Source organism: Carex rostrata, chromosome 8 (assembly GCF_964058835.1).
Source record: "Carex rostrata chromosome 8, lpCarRost1.2, whole genome shotgun sequence".
Classification (NCBI taxonomy): domain Eukaryota; kingdom Viridiplantae; phylum Streptophyta; class Magnoliopsida; order Poales; family Cyperaceae; genus Carex; species Carex rostrata.
Window position 1 is genome coordinate 1,823,092 of NC_135925.1, and position 17,431 is coordinate 1,840,522.

The window sequence follows — 17,431 nt, forward strand, 5'->3', positions numbered from 1 at the left end:
CTTTTAGTAAATTTATCGTAAAAAAATTTAAAATAGTGGAATGCTATATGCTTCTCTCCCTATAAAAATCATTTTGTCATTTGTTGATAAATTGAGTAGTTTTATTATATTTGTGGGAGAAACTTTTAATTGATTCAAAAATTTATTTTTATATTACGTTATTTAATATGTATGTGTGAATTTTCACTATATAAAACATGTTTTTTATTTTAATATTTATATCTCATAAATATATACATATAAAAAACAATTGAACCAGTTGATCCATTGGTCTGACCGGTGAACCATTAATCCGAAGCTTTACTGGGTTGACCTCCGGTCCAGTTATGATAACATTGTGCCAAAGCAAAAGTAATACTTGCTAAAAAATGGTTAAATTTCAAGACCCCTAAAACATATCATGTCATCGAATTCTAATCCTTAAAATCATTAGTTGTCCTCAAATTAACCATTAATTATCATCAAATATATTATATGGCTGAAATTTAGTCAAAAATTTACTAATAAATGACTACTGTGAGATTATCAAATTAATCATTTATTTATTTATGTTGAATTTTATTTAATAGTATATGTCGTAATTTAAAATTTAAATTTCTTCTTCAATACGTTTTTTTTTTGGGAGATGAAGCTCAAAAAATGAACTTTCAAGAGGGATCTCTCGATAGCCTAAAGGGCAACTCAAAATACAGAATCATCAGCAATTTGTAGTCAGAATAAATAAAAAATTAATAAAGAATTAAGAATATATTTTCTAATAATAAAAAATGTGAATATATTATCATACAAAATTTTGGAAATAGCTCCAATTGTTCAATTTTTGTATAAATTGTAAACATACAAATTTGAACTCTCGACGTGCAATGTTTCTCAGTAGATGATACTGAAATGAATTTAATACCAGTAACAGAAATAACAAGGTCATGCAATCAATGAAGAAATGTTATAAAACAAAAACCAGGGGATTCCAAGTACATATAACCTGCTTTAATTTAGATATCACTACATATATTGCCAATTCCTCTAAAAAATATAAACTAAACTCTATATACTACTACATTGTACATATGTTGCCAGTTCCTCTAAAATAGATTTAGATATTGCCTTCTACACTAAAATATATATGTACACAGGCTATACTACATGCCTCATTGCCTCAACTCTTTCAATTATGCACAATTATCCCAATAAATAACAAAATTATAATATGCTTTTTTTCAATTTTCTTTCCCATTTTGCATTGTAATTTCAAACTTTTTTTTAGCTTTCGATATCATGCCTGTTAGTCGATGCATCGGCTTGTGACTTTCTCGATCCACCGGTCACCGATTCATCCTTGGTATCCACAAATGAAAGAAACGCCTGAAGGCTGCGCTTCGGTGTACCGAGGCTTGAGCTTGCTGACCTGGATGAGTCCGGTTCGTTCTCTTGTGCATGTTTGCAGAATTGTAGCAATAAAGTGATAAAATATATTGCCAGAGCAATTAAACATGCAATGCCACAGATTAGAAAGAGTCCAGAGAAGCTGTTGAATTCGAGTCGGTTCGCTTCGAGCAGGTCGATTTGGGTACTGCATGGGGGTCGAGTGAGCCACTTGTTGTGGATCCTTTGGAGGTCCCCATTATCTGATAGTTTCAGAATTGCTGTTGAAAGGTCTACTGCTAGCTCAGAATCTCGCGGGAAAGCCTAAAATATTTACAGACCAAATTATGTGAGTTAAAAGAAGATAAAGTATCAATTAGAGATCAATGTAATAGTATTAATTAGCAAATATAGCTGTAGCCTTTAATATTATCAATTAGCAAATCATGTAAAGGGGAAATATTTTACTTATAAGTAGTTCTTTTCCCTCAAAATTCAACATGATACCAGAGTTTCTTTTAAATTCTCAAATAAATCCCCTCGCACATCAAAATTGCAGAAAGACTCTTATGCTGGAATTTTCAAAAAGCCCCTCTACTTTAAGGAATTCAAAAGTAAACCCTGCTGTAACTTCCTATCCAACATTTGCTGTTAACTGAGGTATAGAGAGAAGATGAAAAACAATCCAAGATTGCCCAAGTTAGACTGGTTTGCATCAGAAAGTAACTGAAGGGGTCAATCTTTAATTCTACGATAATAGGGCGTAACTCATATTGCCCATCAGGTTAAGTTTTGAAACTTACTGTGAACTGAACATTGGAATCAACAAAAGAGGAAAAGGAAAGAAAGAAACTTATAGTAGCTTTAAGGAACCTAATAACAAAAATGAAGTGCTGATAGTGACCGAGTCCGTATCCTATGAGATATCTCAAATTTTCAGTGACCAAGGGGAGGCAGAAGAAGAAAAAAAAACAAAAGCATAGCTGAGATTCAAAAAGATCTGACAAAACTGTGAAGTAGAAAAGTTAAAGAAGGGACAGAAAAGGTATACAATCTTCAAAGATCACCTGTCAGTTTAAAAAGGCATGGTGAGTCAAAGGCTCAAGGTATAAAGCTACAGTTGAGTGAGGCTATGGCACTGTGCACAGCACACATTGGTCATACTATGAATCAATATCGTTGTTTATGAAGTTTAAATAGTCAATCTGAACCGTTCAACATGATCACCATATGAAAAATGTATTTGTAGATCAAATTTTACATTTTTTAGAATTTTCTTACTTTCTTTTACTATTTTTTTCATATTTCTTTTGATCAAGAGATTTTCTAACTATCTAAACAAATAGTAAAAAGATTCTAAAAAATGTAAAATTTAGTAGTGTAGCCTCGCTCGCCACAGTTTGACAACTCCTATTTAGATACTGGTTCAAACTTAAGAAAAATTGATTTATGTAAAAAAGAAACATACAAACCCCCAGCCGCTTTTGAGAATTCAGACCCTACAACCGTATAGTTGCACTGTTTTGACAGGAAAAGGTCGATGTATGGCCGTTCGTCAATAATAGCTGCAACTCCACCATGATGTGGGCCCAGCTCAAGAGCTTTTGTGTAAGCTTCTTTTGTACCCAATGGCTTCAGTCTCGATCGCGAAAATCCTAACTCCTCTACGAGATAGTTTTCCGTAAATGATCCGACCTGTTATGTAAAGAGAATATTAAATTTTCAGATGTGGATTTTATGCAAATATATTCTTCATCGGTTGCAGGCTCACTAGCAAGTAGACAATTGACTGTGACTAGGTTAGCATTTATCTGATCTAATACTTGAGTTCAATCTAGATTAACACATAATTTGAATGTTTTTCTGGATAGGTAAATACATCATCATGTCTAGGTCAACAGTTCATATATATGGTATGTGAACCCTAAAATATACCAAAGTTGTCACTTGTCTTGAGAAAGGCCAACAACAGCATGCAATCCTCTTATTACTTCGGCATCAATGGTAGGATATTTGCAGGGATATTTAGTACTTTGATTTCTTATTCAAGTTTAAATTACGCATATATGTAATCTAATTTCTATATTGTTCATCACCTGGAACCCGATTGGGTCATCAGTCCTTAAAAGGTCATCAATTCCATGTATTGGGGTTGAGATCTGTTGGACAGTCAAGATCGAGGTTAAGCTCGCAGTATAACTGGATTGGATTATAAGCACCACAAATAACCACATTACGAGCACAACACGTCCAAATGTGCTTATGGTTTTTTCTTCTGCAAAAAAATAAAACAAAAATAAAGTAAAATAACAGATGGACTTGTTACCAGCATGAGGGTATTAATTAATTAGACTAACTGGGGAAGTCTATTGAAGTGAGGCAAGAGAGTTCACTTACTGTGGGTGAAAAACAGAGTGGGGAAACTGAACCTACACCAGGGTATAAAAAAAAAAATCAGATCACAGTATTAATATGCTAATTAGATCAAAGTCATCATTGTTTACCCTTGTTAAAGAACATCAATAGCACAGTTCAGGTTGAATGTGTTTTGCAACATTTATCAATGTTAAGTTCATCCCAGCTAAGGCTTATTATATCAAGAAGTGAGATTAATTGCAGAAAGATGCAAACAAGTGATAAAAGTGTTATATACTATTTCGAGTAGAAATAGGGTGTTTGTAAGCTCACCAAGTCCTTAATAAGCTTAACATCAAAACCTATCGGATTGACTTTAAATGACAAACCCAAGCCATTGAAACTAATCTACTTCACGGGTGATGTATTTACATACAAAATTTATAAATTTTCAAATTAATTGAGTATAAAGTCCACTGGTAAAAAAAAAATTAAAAATGAACGCATTAAAATTAACTTATAAATCTTATTTGTTTAACCACTTGACTTTATACTAAATTAAGTCTGAAATTTATAAATTTGATATGTAAATGCATCACTCGTGAAGTAGATTGATTTCAACAATTTGTATTCATTGTTTGAAGTCATTCCAATAGGTTTTGGAGTTACGCTCACCAAAAACTTGGTAAGCTTAAGAGCAACCTAGTTCTACTCTACTCTTTTTCTAAAAAAAAAAAATGAGATGGAGTTAGAATTTCACCAAAAGGCAGTGATGAGCTGCTTTTTTGGGGGGCCTCGGAAATCATCATTGATCCGGTGCTCCAAAATCCACACAACCACACCAACAAAGAGAAAAAATACCCCTGTGATGCCCCACATTGTCAATGTGAGGGGTTGCAAGAAAGCCCATGCATCTGATTTATCTCTCTTCATTGACACCAACACCACCAGCCCCGACTCGGTGAATGGTTGAGTGAAATCAGCAACTCGAGTTCGATTTGTAAGGATTGTGATGTCGCCTACAGCGCCATCAAGTTCCTACAAAAAAAAATGTTGGACTTCCAAAACTTAAAAGAAGGGCGAATTTCATGTATACCCCTCAAAAACTTTGAAATTACATATCCCCGCTAAAATTAATAATATCATATTTACCCTTCTAAATTTAAAAAATTCACAAATATACCCATTTTATTGTCTTCTTTATTAAAACTCATTTCAAATTCATAAAGTACTCATTTTTATGTAGCAAGTTTCAGAAAATGCTCATCTTCTAATTGGTCGGTTATCAAGGGCAAACTGGTAATTTCGCATGCCTACACAAGCATATACCTAAATGTCAACAGGTTTTGGTACTATTGAAGATGGCAAGCAAACAGAGGATATCTTTTCATGGGTTAACTTATGCTAATTACCAACAGTTAAACCATGTTATGCTCGTAAAACCTTTTTTTTTTTTGTGGAAGTAAAGATGATATAATAAGTCCTAGCCCAAAAATAGATGCTCACATTTGAGACAACTGCCTGCACAAGCCCGTTGTAGCTTGGGTTCTCTTTGCCATTTCCGAAAGGTATAAATGTGTAAGTTACAGGATATGGCAACAAGTTCACAGCTGCAACAAACACATCAATGCAATACCCGGTAACCGTACCAGTACTCCGTACCACTGTCACAAACTCCCGGAATTTAACACGGTCAGGAACTCCAATTCGTAATTGCTTGCCATTGTTACCAAAGACCCAACCACGTGGTATTTTTATATCCCCACCCGGCCAAATTACAGGTTGTAACTGTTGATTTGACCAGGTTTCATTAGGCGGCTTAGTATAAAGTGTCTCAGGAGAAACAACTGATAGACCCGAATAGTTCGACCAGAACCCAATAACCCGAAACCCTGTTCCAAATATGTTTAGTATATCATAAGCTGGTTTGATTAGATGTCTCTCGCCATTAAATTGGACTGGTCCAGTTACTCCTGTAAAGGAGATATTTTGGATATTATCAAGTAATATTTGACCCCCATCAAATGCACTCATGGCGTCTAGGTGTAAAGATCCATTTTTAGACTCTGATATTTGCAATCTTGGGTCAGCAGAAATGGAAATATTTCCACCATTAATGAAATATGCATTTAATGCATGTGCAATTAACCAAACTGTATCATATGCATACAATCCATATGTATTAAGTCTTGTAGTCTCGCCAATTTTCTCTCTCTCAACTAATTTGCCCCAGTTTGAGATTAACGCACGTTTATGTTTTGAATCCGGAGTGTGCTGGCGCAATGCAACAACCCCTTGAATCAGATCCATAAAGCCTTCATCAGCATGCGGTGCTGAATCCAGGTACGAACTCAACCAATCAGTTACAATCCATACATACCCTTGTGACATCATGCCGAGATACTTGGCAACAGAGAAAACCAACAAGCCGGAACTCAGATCTGCATGTAAAACTATAACCCGCGATTCCATTAAGGCCAACCTGACAAGCAAGTCAGTTATGTCGCTCCTATCAGTGCCGACTCGTATACCGGCTTTTTCAATAATCTTTAACCGTCTCTCGGCAAGCTTGTCGGCCAAGGCAGCAATGCCATTTCTTCCGAAATCATCATCTAAATAAATAGCAATGACTTGTTTCCATTGGTAATAGTCAATCAAGTTAGCAATTGCTGTCATTTGAAAGAGATCGCTTTGGGTTGTTTGAATCAAAAAGGGGTACTCAAGAGAAGAGAGTGTGGGGTCTGTGGCTGCATAGGAGAGGAGTGGGACCTTCAGCTCATTTGCCAAGTGAGTAATAACATGTGCAATAACCGAGGACTGTGGGCCCACTATTGCCACTACATCTTTCTCCATGAATTGCAGTGCTGGGAAGCAAAAAGGATAAATTTTCAAATAATCGTGCTATAATTTGAAATTTTTCTCTGCTATACAGGTACCTGTCTGTATGAATTACTGGTACCGACTTGGTTATTGATAAATTGAACAAAGTATTATAATATTACCCAGCAATGGGACCAATAACAAATTACCACTACCGCTAAATGGTAAATTAAGGTACCGACTTTATAAAAAGCCTTAACCTTGGATTTTGCATTGTAAGGTACATATCGTTACAGCAATGGTAGTTTTTTTTAGACTTATCCTTAGCTGAATAGGGGCTCTCCGATGCCTGGTAGAGCCGTTCGATCTGCGTCAAGATGTGCCCCGATAGCATTATGATTCGTGTGATCAAATGTGCACCAATCTTGATGCCGATAAAACAGCTCTACCTATCCTTAGGTTTTAATATAAGCTTCAACTTGGTCTTAGCCTACAAGGTATGTACCAGTATTGTACCGATTGGTACAATAATAAAAGAGGCTAGAGAAGGTTATATGTACCTTGTATAATGCCATCAAAAGCATTGCATTTTGTGTCTTGCATCTCAACAACCAGCTTGGTGCCATTTAGGACAGTAGGATCATTATTTACATCATTTACAGCGGCTGAAATTGCAACCTTGGCAACTCGGCCGATTGTCGAATTGAATGTGAAGAGAGCTCCTATATTCACTACCTTTGGTTTTGTGGTAGAATTGGTACTTAACCCAGTAGACATAAGGCAACAAAATATGCCTAAAGAGAGAAGAGATTTGAGCCCTGGAACTAGCATTTTCATTACTGATTTGTTCTTAAGGTGAAGTTTTAATAGGTTTTTGGGTAACTTCAGAAAATAAATGGGTTTGTCACAGAAGGATTTCTCAACTCGAGAATAAAACATAGAAAAAGGAAGCTGTTTGAAATGCCTGAAAGTAGAAAAGACATGCAAATGTTTGAGTTTAAGATAGTATGGAAAAAGATTTAGAAAGTATGAATTGCAAACAGAAATTTCAGTTTAGTACAATTGTGGGGAGGGCATTTAAGAGGAAAGGACAAAAACCCATTTTATAGTTTTGCCAAAATTAGAGAAGAGATAGCTGAAACCAACAAAAAAAGGAAGGAAATTCGAAAGAAGAAGTGATTTGATTCAAACTTGAGAACCCAGAAGAGAAACAGTTTGTGGAATTTTATATTATTACAAGTGGAATGGGGCTCACGACGAACTCAAGGTTAAATAAATAATAGCCGATGGTGACATTAACCAAATCAATAATTTCGAGAGCTCTCTATTTCCTTCCCATTAATTTAAATCAGTAAATCAGGAGGGAAAGGACTTCTTCTCTATTGGTCAGAGTTTAGAAATTGAGCACTTGGGGGCCCATTCATCAGTGAATCATAGCAGCGATTATAGCACGCAAGTAGAACAGTGAATCGAATCGGACTTTGGTGAAACATCAAAGAATATGATGTTTGTTTTCCATTTGAATTGAATTGCGGTTATGAACTTATGATGACTTCATGAGCTCCTTTCTTTCAATCAATTAAAACCATGTACAAAGTGTAATAATTCAGATCGCATTCAGTGGGACCTGCCGACCTCATGGAATTGGAGTGCGTTTCCTCTGAGATATCTCCTATTTGGAGGTAGCCCAGGGGCAGTATTATTTTAGCTTCGAGATTCGTGCAGAACGTATTTGAACAGTTCAGATTTTCCAAAAAGTCACGCAAAATATGAGATATCTCAGAGGATAATTCATGGAATTGTGGAGTTCAGATCCAGTGTTGTACCCTACCGTATAAAATGAGACCTTTTTTTTTTTTTTGAAAAATTTGGCTGTAGCAGCTAAGAAAATATAAAATGAGACTTGTATCATCTTTTTTTAACTTACACGAATTTTAAAGCAAATCTCCTATAATTTAAATAGATACCAAATTTATTTTGACTCGAGTGAAAGCTAATTCTACTAAGTGTGGTATCTCAACTATGGTGTTAGTCTATGTACGTTTGGATGCACTAGAGAATAGCTAGAATAGCTACTGTTGAGAATAGTAGGAGTAGGTTAAGAATAGCTACTATTTAAGAATAGCGCTAACTCAAAGTTATTCGAAATGTTGTTTGGATTGAATATTTAGAATAGCGAGAACAGCGATTGAACATTTGAGAGAGTACGTTTGCTATTTAGAATAGCGAGAATAGCGAGAACAGCGAGTACAACACTATTCTCGTTGTTCCTGAGTATGTTTGGATGGATCAGAACAGCACTATTCTCGCTGTTCTCGCTGTTCTCGCTACATCCAAACATACCAATTTTAGTTAACTCAAATATTGCTAATATATACTCTCTCTTTTCTGTATATGCAAACCTGCATATTTGTACTATATTGTTGTTTGAATAAAAGTCTATGGACAGCTTTGTCAAAAAAAAAAAAAAAAAAAACTGTGTATAATCTTCTATTCTGGACATAGAAGATCCGCTCACCTGAGCGATTCTTCTTTAATTAATACTAGAATCCGACAACAAGAAACATTTGAAATCCAACTATATATGGGAATCGAGAAGCAACGAATTTTAAAATGTGGCTTAAACGCTAAGATCGTTGCAGATATTACGAATGAATACTTCCAAGGGAGGAAGAATAATTATTGCAAACCAATATCACAAAAAAGCATGTGATAAAAAAAAGAGTCAACACAAATTCGATTAACCAATAGAATGGCCTCATCACCCAAGTTTGTCAGCTACCAAAGAATAAGCCTATGGCACTAATAATTAACTAGAATATAATAAAAATAAATAACTAAATAAGTGTGATTTTTTGCTGGATCAAGCAAACAAGAATGCCAGGATCGATTCTGCTGCTCTTCAAATAGGAGAGCAAAATTATGTTATTCAAATTCTAATTATTGATTTTTTTCATGCACAAATCTCAACATAGATAAACAGTTCGATTTTGAATAACAGGGTCCTGCTCTCCTATTTGGAGAGCAGTGGAGTTAGTTCCAGAATGCCAATGAATCCCTTAAGATTCATTTTGATAACACGGTTATGAGTAGATCTATTAAAACATAGTATCATTTAAAATAAACACATAAAATAAATAATATTTTCGTTACATCCGAACCGTACAGAGCTCAACTCAGAATCTAATCATCTATACTCCATACAATTAAGTCTCTAAATTTTTCATCTATTAGAAATATTAAAAAAAATTCATTAGGTGATAGGATGCATCACGATATTGCATGGTCCCATTACGATATATCATGACATGTCATGTGATATATACGCACTCGAGTGAGAGAGAGGTCGAGGAGAAAGGAGTTCGATTGTAAGCGGAGCTCATCCAATCCCCCGTTTAAAATATAGGAGTCTTTAATATTAGTGCGGATCTAATTTGCTTGAATTTTTTCACTCAAAAAATTTGCTTGAATTTTAAAACTACTAGGACGGTCCAGGTGTATTAACTCAAGAGATTCATTTTTTTTGAGATAGAAACGAGGGTCAAGCCCTCCTTTCATTTTTAAGTTAATGCAGAGGATACGAATTAAGGAGAAAGCATATTCCCATTGTCTTACCTGGAGCGGACCCACTCATACATAGCTTTCCATTCATTTGACTTTATGGACCTCCCTATTTACGATATTTTATCATTGCATTAAATATCACCAACCAAATTCTCAGGCGGGTCGGATTGGAATCTCTTTAAAATAATCCAAAATTTGGATTTTGGATATATTCCGTATCAATTCCATCAACGTAGAAATTGACACAGTTCCTTTAAAACTGGTTGGACGGTTACGAACTCAGATCTAGTGCGGTTGCAGTACCTTACGGTGTAGAATGAGATCTACATCGTCCATTTTAATCAAGGCATCAAGCATGAATCTTATAACGAAATTTCTATAATATATAAATAGATCCCAAAATAATTTTGATTGGGCTGAAAACTATTCTAAGCGGTAGGATACCCAGAGAATAATATCTCAGTATACCAGTAACAGTCAATTTTTGTTTTGTTTCAGGTTGTTGGTTTCAATCAATTTCAGAAACAACTAGCAGACAACATAGGTTTGTCTAACCTGCTGCGCTTCCACCATTCCGATATTTCCAACTACTCTCTCAACATAATATTTTTCCTTTTTCTTTATATGAAAAAGTACAGTACAACTTAATTGTCAAATACAAATATATAATGCCCGAGAGGCCGAGACAAAATCACACCTCTCATGAGCCAGATCTAATTTTCTTAATAAAATAAAAAACAAATAAATAGCTACTCTATATATCCTTCTCGGCTAAAACATTAGAATACATGGATTAATTAAGCAGACTTACTCAAAACTCCAAGCGGGGTCTCTTTACATTACTTTGATCAATCTCTGCCGCATTGTTTATCATTTCAATTCCATTTTCGATTTTATTTTCATCTGGTTGGCTCTGAAATGCCCATCCAGGAAAATCTGATTCTGAAAAGGAGAGAGATCGGTGTGCTTCTGTAGAATGCAAGTGGGACCTGCTTTATCCTTCTCCTTATCTGAAATATAATAAAAGTTAGTTCAAATACCATCTAATTTCATTTTTCCTTTCCTTTTTCAGGTGTCACATGTACCAAAGTTTAAAGAGTGAGGCTATGGTACTATGCATAGCACATATTAGTTCGTACTATGGATCAATATCTTTGATTTCAAAGTTCGAACAGTCAGTCCGAACCATTCCACATGATTTCCATATGAAAATGTAGTTACAGACAGAATTTCACATTTTTAGATTTTTTTTTTTTAGATATGTAGAAAACCACTACTTTTTTAGAATTCAAGTGATTTTCAACCTATCTAAAAAAACAGTAAAATTTAATCTCCAAGTACATTATGAACAGTTCGGATCAGCTGTTAAGACTTAAAAATGGAGAAATTGATCCATAGTTTGGACCAACATGCGCTATGCATAGTACCATAGCCTCACTAAAGTTTAAATGCATGATATGTAGGTTAATATAATACCTCGTCTCTAAACACAGTAGCATAGGAGCCGGAACTAAAATCTGAAGCTTTCATTTCTGTAGTCTTGGCTTTCACAGTTAAATCATTCTCAAGCGAAGCAACAAATCTGAGAAAATTATCAAATCAGAAAGACGACAAAGGATAATAAAAATAATAATAGCTTTGACAAAGCAAAATGGTGTTACCGAGACACTGCTGGAGAATAATGGTGTCGGAGAGAATCAATTTCCCATAGAGAGCTTCCTGCCAAATTAATACACCAAATGTCATTTATGTTGATACAAGACGAGTCGAATTCGAGATGTTGGGTGCAAAAACAGAATTCTAATATCTAAGTTTACGGATGACCTTTATGTTGATGCATAGCACAGATTAGTCCGTACTATGGATCAATATCTGAGTTTTGAAAGTTCAAACAGTTGATCCGAACTGGTCATCTCTATATAAAAATGTACTTTTATACAAAATCACGACTATGGATCAATATCTGAGTTTTGAAAGTGCAAACTAACTTTTACATATTTTAGAACTTTTTACTATTTTTTTCAGATAGGTAGAAAATCACGACTATTGAATGGTCTAGAATCTTTAGATCAAGTGATTGTCTACCTATGTATAAAATAAAAAAATTGTAAAAAATGTAAAATGTGATCTACAAATACATTTTCATTTGGAGATCATGTTGAACGGTTCCGATGAACTTTATGTACTTTGAAAATGTAACTATTAATCCATAGTACGGGCCAATATGCCTCACTCAAGGAAGAGAAACAAATATCCCAGAAAGGCAATAGAAGACTTACGCATGGCATTAGACTTGACAGGATCTGTTTCGTCATTGTTGAATGGGTCAATGCCAGGCCTTTTCTTATGCTTTCTGGGTTTACAGTCGGTCTCCTTCGCATCATCAATAGATTCATTTACTTCACCAGAATCAGCATCTTTCTTCTCTTCCTCGGTCTCCTGGAATATAAATAGTAAGCTATTAAACCATAATTCTCAGATATAAAATTCAAGGAATAACTCACTATACACAAACTACTCATGGTAAAGATCATGATTGGTTAACAACTTGAAGGTATAAAAAGTTGAAGGGGGCTATGAGCCTACGATGCTTTGGGAAGTAAAGCCCCTATTTTACTTCAAGCCCATATCTTAGTTTTCAAAGTTCAAATAGTCGATCTGAATTGTCCAACATAATCTCCATATTAAAATGTGCTCGGAGACCAAATTTTACTTTTTTTTGGAAAAGAATTGCTATTTTTAGAATTTTTGAAAATCACTGTAACCATAAAAAAACAGTGATTTTCAAAAATACTAAAACAATAGTAAACAATTTCCAAAAAAATATAAAATCTGGTCTCCCCGAGCACATTTTAATATGGAGATCATGTCGAACGGTTCGGAAGTTTAAAATTGCACAATATGGACGGGAAGTAAAACATGGACTTTACTTCCCAAAGCACAGTAGCCCACCTCTAGAAACTTTGGATTATTGTTTATTGCCAGTAAAATTACATATGGAGAAAACACAAGAACTGGGCAAGGCTGCAATCTGGTAAAGTGACTCATACTGATGCAAAGTTGAAGTAAAAAGGGGGAGTAATATGTGAAAAATCAGGACAATAATTTATTTCCATCTCATTAGCATTGGGTTTAATTGAGGCTTTATAAATGCAATCAACAGACAATAATTTAGTTAAGGTTTTATTACTACGGTGTCTGTGTCCATGTAAGTATGAGAGAATAGATAGATATATAGATAGTGAGAGAGAGAGAGAGACCCAGTGAACAAGGAAATTTATCGAGGGATGCCGACGTAAGAGATTATGAGTCAGTGCAATAATGATAAGTGCTCCAGATGGCGGTACAGAGAGTGCTAATCTACTCAACTTCTTTGCAAATGACGCTGCTAGATATGCCGGCAGATACGATGATTTTAAGCATGAATCAAGTAGCTGAAAAGAACATAAAATATTCTCACATTAGCATTGATTGCCATACTACATTACAGTAATGTGAGGGCGATGGATGCATGATTTGGTTCATCAATTTATCAAAATTTATTCAAGTTTTCAATATAAAAGGTCCAGATTTCGGTCCAGATTTCACACAAGATATCCACATGCCTCCATTTTCATGCCTTCCCACTTTTAAATTATTTATAACAAAAATTCTAAAACTCAAATAAGGAAATAAAACCATTAGATGTGATATGTATTGGTTTCTCTTCACGCACATAAAAACTATAACTTTTCAAAAAAATTATATATATGAATTAATACTTGTAAAATCGACGTCAGGAATTATCACATCAATGCATTTTTGTAAGCTTTTGATGCCAATAAAATTATCAAAATAAAGTCGAAATGTCGTTGTCATCTTTTGTGCGCATAGAGCAAATGATACAGATCATATCTAACAATTTTATTCTGATATTTGAGTTTCAAATTGAGCTATTAAAGTTTTAAAAATGACAGCAATAGTGGAGGCACCAAAAATGGAGGCATTTAAACCCAACTCTTTATTCAAAAAGGTTCAAATTTCAAATGCTAAGATCTTATAATATCAAGTTCCCGTATCCAAATTGCACCAGAAATGTCACAATCAATCAATAGCTATTTCTTCTAGCACTAATACTACTTACTTGAAAGAAGACAGCACGATGCTTGGCCAAAAAAACAGATGGTGTCAGTAAAGCATAAAGCTTTTCATAAAACTTGGGATACTCCAAACCATGTTGTGTCATGAGAATAAAGAGGCCACTAAGTGCCATCACACTAATCACTCCGCCAATATCATATGATCTGGTTAAGAAGTCACTTTAATTAAACACAACAATGTCAGTGTAAAATAGAGAAAATTAAGTAACTGGTAAGAAAAAAATAAAAGAGAAAGATGTCTAACCATAAAATAGCAGGATTTGACATGAATGGAATCACGTTTTGATAAAGTGTTGCAAGGACCTGAGTGTTAAGTTGATGCATATCAGTCATGTTACAAAAGTTAACTAGAAAATAATACAATAGGGTTCCTTTCCGCAAAACGCTCCCGAAGTTCACTATATTTGCAAATAAGACCCCCCCCCCACCACAACAAAACAACAAATTTTAATTTTTGAGGATTTTGTGATAAAAGCCAAAAGTGCCACTTTGCTTTTCTTATTAACTGAATTGACCTGATAAAACCAATTCATGTTACTACAAATTTAGAACCCATTTAATAGGGTACACCTTCAACATTCTGAGCATAAAATGGTTGGGTATTGTGCAAATATTAAAAATATTTAGGACAATTGTTGCAAATAAAAAATATATATATCTCATATGAAGGATAAAGTGATACCTCCTTGTACAAGTCAAGTGGAAGTGGTACTTTGAGGAAAGATAGCCAGGCTTTTGTGAATTTTAACTTTAGTTTTTTTGTGATGACACTTGTAGAAGAAGGCTGTCAATGGAGAATTTTTTAGTATTAACTTATTATAAACCACAAACAAAAAATAAAGCTTTTCATGAATAGAAACTAAACCTTGGTAGACGTCTTTGTCTCCTTTGAAGAAATTCCTGAAACCAGCAAAGAATCATTTATTAAGAATAGACCGTGTTAGAGTTGCTTTAGGTTAGAAATCATATTATTCATCTGAAATGATTTATACAAAATAATTTACTAAATATCGATAAAATAAAATCACCGTTTTCGCTCCACATCTCATAGTTAGGTTCAGGGCCAAGATCTAGAGGAGGTAAACTAGACAAAACACTGTATGCATTGCGAATGGCAATTTCATTTCTGTAGGACAAACAAAAAAGAGAGGTAAATTATCCAATTAAAAAGATCATTTAAATAGAAAAAACCTCAATAAAAAAAAATGTACACCTGAATTTCAACTGTTCTTCGCTGTCTGAAGTCGGCATTTTAGTCTCTGTGTTAAAGAAGAACAAAAACAATCAGTACATGCAAATAAGAACAGGAAGGTAAATAGTATTTAACCAGAATAGATAGCAAATCACCTGTTTCTTTTGTGTCAATAGACTTCACAATTTTCTCCATGCTTGTATAGGTGAAATAACTACAAAAGATATTTATTACATAAAAAAAACAGTTAGAATAAAATACACCATAAACTTATGTGGTTTACCCAAACAATACTTATATTGAACTAACATTTTGTAAGGAAACAAAAAAGAACTACGATAGATGTGCTACATTTTAGTATATAACCCTTTTTTCTATTAACATTCTGTATAATATTTTCCCTTACAATTGCTTTATAAGTCTACTCCTGCAATTAGCTTCAAAAGAGTTTAATGCTTTATAAAAAGTTGCACGAATTGATAAATAGCAATCATATCACATCGAGAACAGATTACAACTTACCGAACATCAGCATACTTGAAAAATTTGGACTGAAGCAAATTCAGTAAGTCGTCTATGGGAGATGCAGAATGGATCTGCAATGAACAGCCTTCAATGATTAGCAAAATTCATCCTAGTATCTAACATGTTAGTATCCTCTACAGTACCCTACCATGTAGAATAACTCATAGCCGAGCCAAAATCATTCAGTGCCAGTTTGGGTTATAGGGGTCCACTTTAAGATTTGTGCCATGTTAAAACGGACGGTGCAGACCTCATTCTACATGGTAGGGCACCGCACTGGATCTGAATCCAGTATCTACCTAGACTACCAGGACCTTAGTAGTGCCTCGGCTTAATCAGAACCTTTACTGACATGGATTAAGCTAGTTACTACTTACAACTTAAATTACTAACCATAGAAGAAATGCATACCCAAACTACATAAAAGCTTCATCTTACAAGCGGGAAATTTCATGTATACCTCTTAAAAACTATGAATTTACATATTTTCCAATCCAAATTCTATCATTACATGTTTACCATCCTAAATTCTAATAACTCACATATTTAACCAACATAATTTAAATATATATATCAAATATACCCAAAGCTCAATTTAATTACATATTTGGAGGGGGGGATACGTATTTCATAGTTTTTGTGTGGTATATATAAAATTAAACTTAAAAGAAATCATCACATGAGAGCGGGGGGGGGTTTGCGTTGCTGTTTATGCTGAGGAATTGTGGGATACGAGTGTAATGGGACTTTGATTTACCAATAAAATTATTGGCAGCTCCTGTCAACATTTTGAAAAAAAAAAAACAGAGAGAGAGACTTGCAATGCTTTTTATGAGGTTCTGATAAAAGTCGAACTGAAAACTTCCATTCTTCCCTAGCTTGATAATATCCATAAACGTATCCAAAACAACTTCCTAAAAATCAAAAGATTAAACAATTATTATAATTTCATCAATTCTTCTATATATATCAACCGAGTTAATGAAAAAGTTTTCACATTGAGTGCATCATCGGTCTCAGATGACACTGCCACCTCAACAAGTGACCTCATAAACTCATTAAATCGCTCCTTTAGCCATGATTTAAACACAGTTTCCGGATCCTGGTCGTCTCCAGTTGATTTCATCTCTGAGAGAAGCGGCACAAAGAACGACTGGATAGATATCATCGCCTCCACAGCGAATTCACGGGAGTGCGGTGAGGGTGAGACGAAGGAGAGGAGCACGGGGAGATTGTTGAGGTGGACCCGGGAGGAGAGGAGATCATTTCCCAACTTCCTTACTTCGTCTAGCGTCACCGCTTTATTATTTTTTTCTTTTACATCTCGTTTTTTAGGGGATTTTGTGGAGGATTTTTCCTTTCTCGGTTTCTTTGAGGGAAGAGTAGCCATGGTCGGGACTCGGGAGAGACGGATAGTGGCGGCGTAGCGGGAAGAGAAGAAGGGTTCTATTGAGGTTTTGTTTTAGAGATTTTA

The 17,431-nt window shown here is 34.7% G+C and overlaps 1 protein-coding gene and 1 pseudogene across 2 annotated transcripts; both read right to left on the bottom strand.

Moving 5' to 3' along the window:
* Positions 1-924: 924 nt before the first annotated feature.
* On the bottom strand, positions 925-7,564 carry LOC144558606 (glutamate receptor 3.1-like; annotated as a pseudogene). Its single transcript, XR_013512947.1, has 7 exons — positions 7,098-7,564; positions 5,224-6,581; positions 4,478-4,755; positions 3,760-3,791; positions 3,459-3,637; positions 2,831-3,057; positions 925-1,686 (listed from the first exon to the last, which is right to left on the bottom strand). The product of XR_013512947.1 is annotated as a glutamate receptor 3.1-like (transcript).
* A 3,137-nt stretch (positions 7,565-10,701) lies between these two features.
* EMB2762 (CCAAT-binding factor) lies at positions 10,702-17,431 on the bottom strand. Its single transcript, XM_078307452.1, is given in 16 exon segments — positions 10,702-11,050; positions 11,052-11,111; positions 11,578-11,683; positions 11,763-11,820; positions 12,381-12,540; positions 13,362-13,535; positions 14,225-14,399; positions 14,485-14,543; positions 14,923-15,024; positions 15,106-15,140; positions 15,269-15,366; positions 15,454-15,499; positions 15,588-15,646; positions 15,955-16,028; positions 16,779-16,871; positions 16,955-17,431. Coding segments are annotated over 16 exon segments (1,830 nt in total). The 5' UTR covers positions 17,348-17,431; the 3' UTR covers positions 10,702-10,912.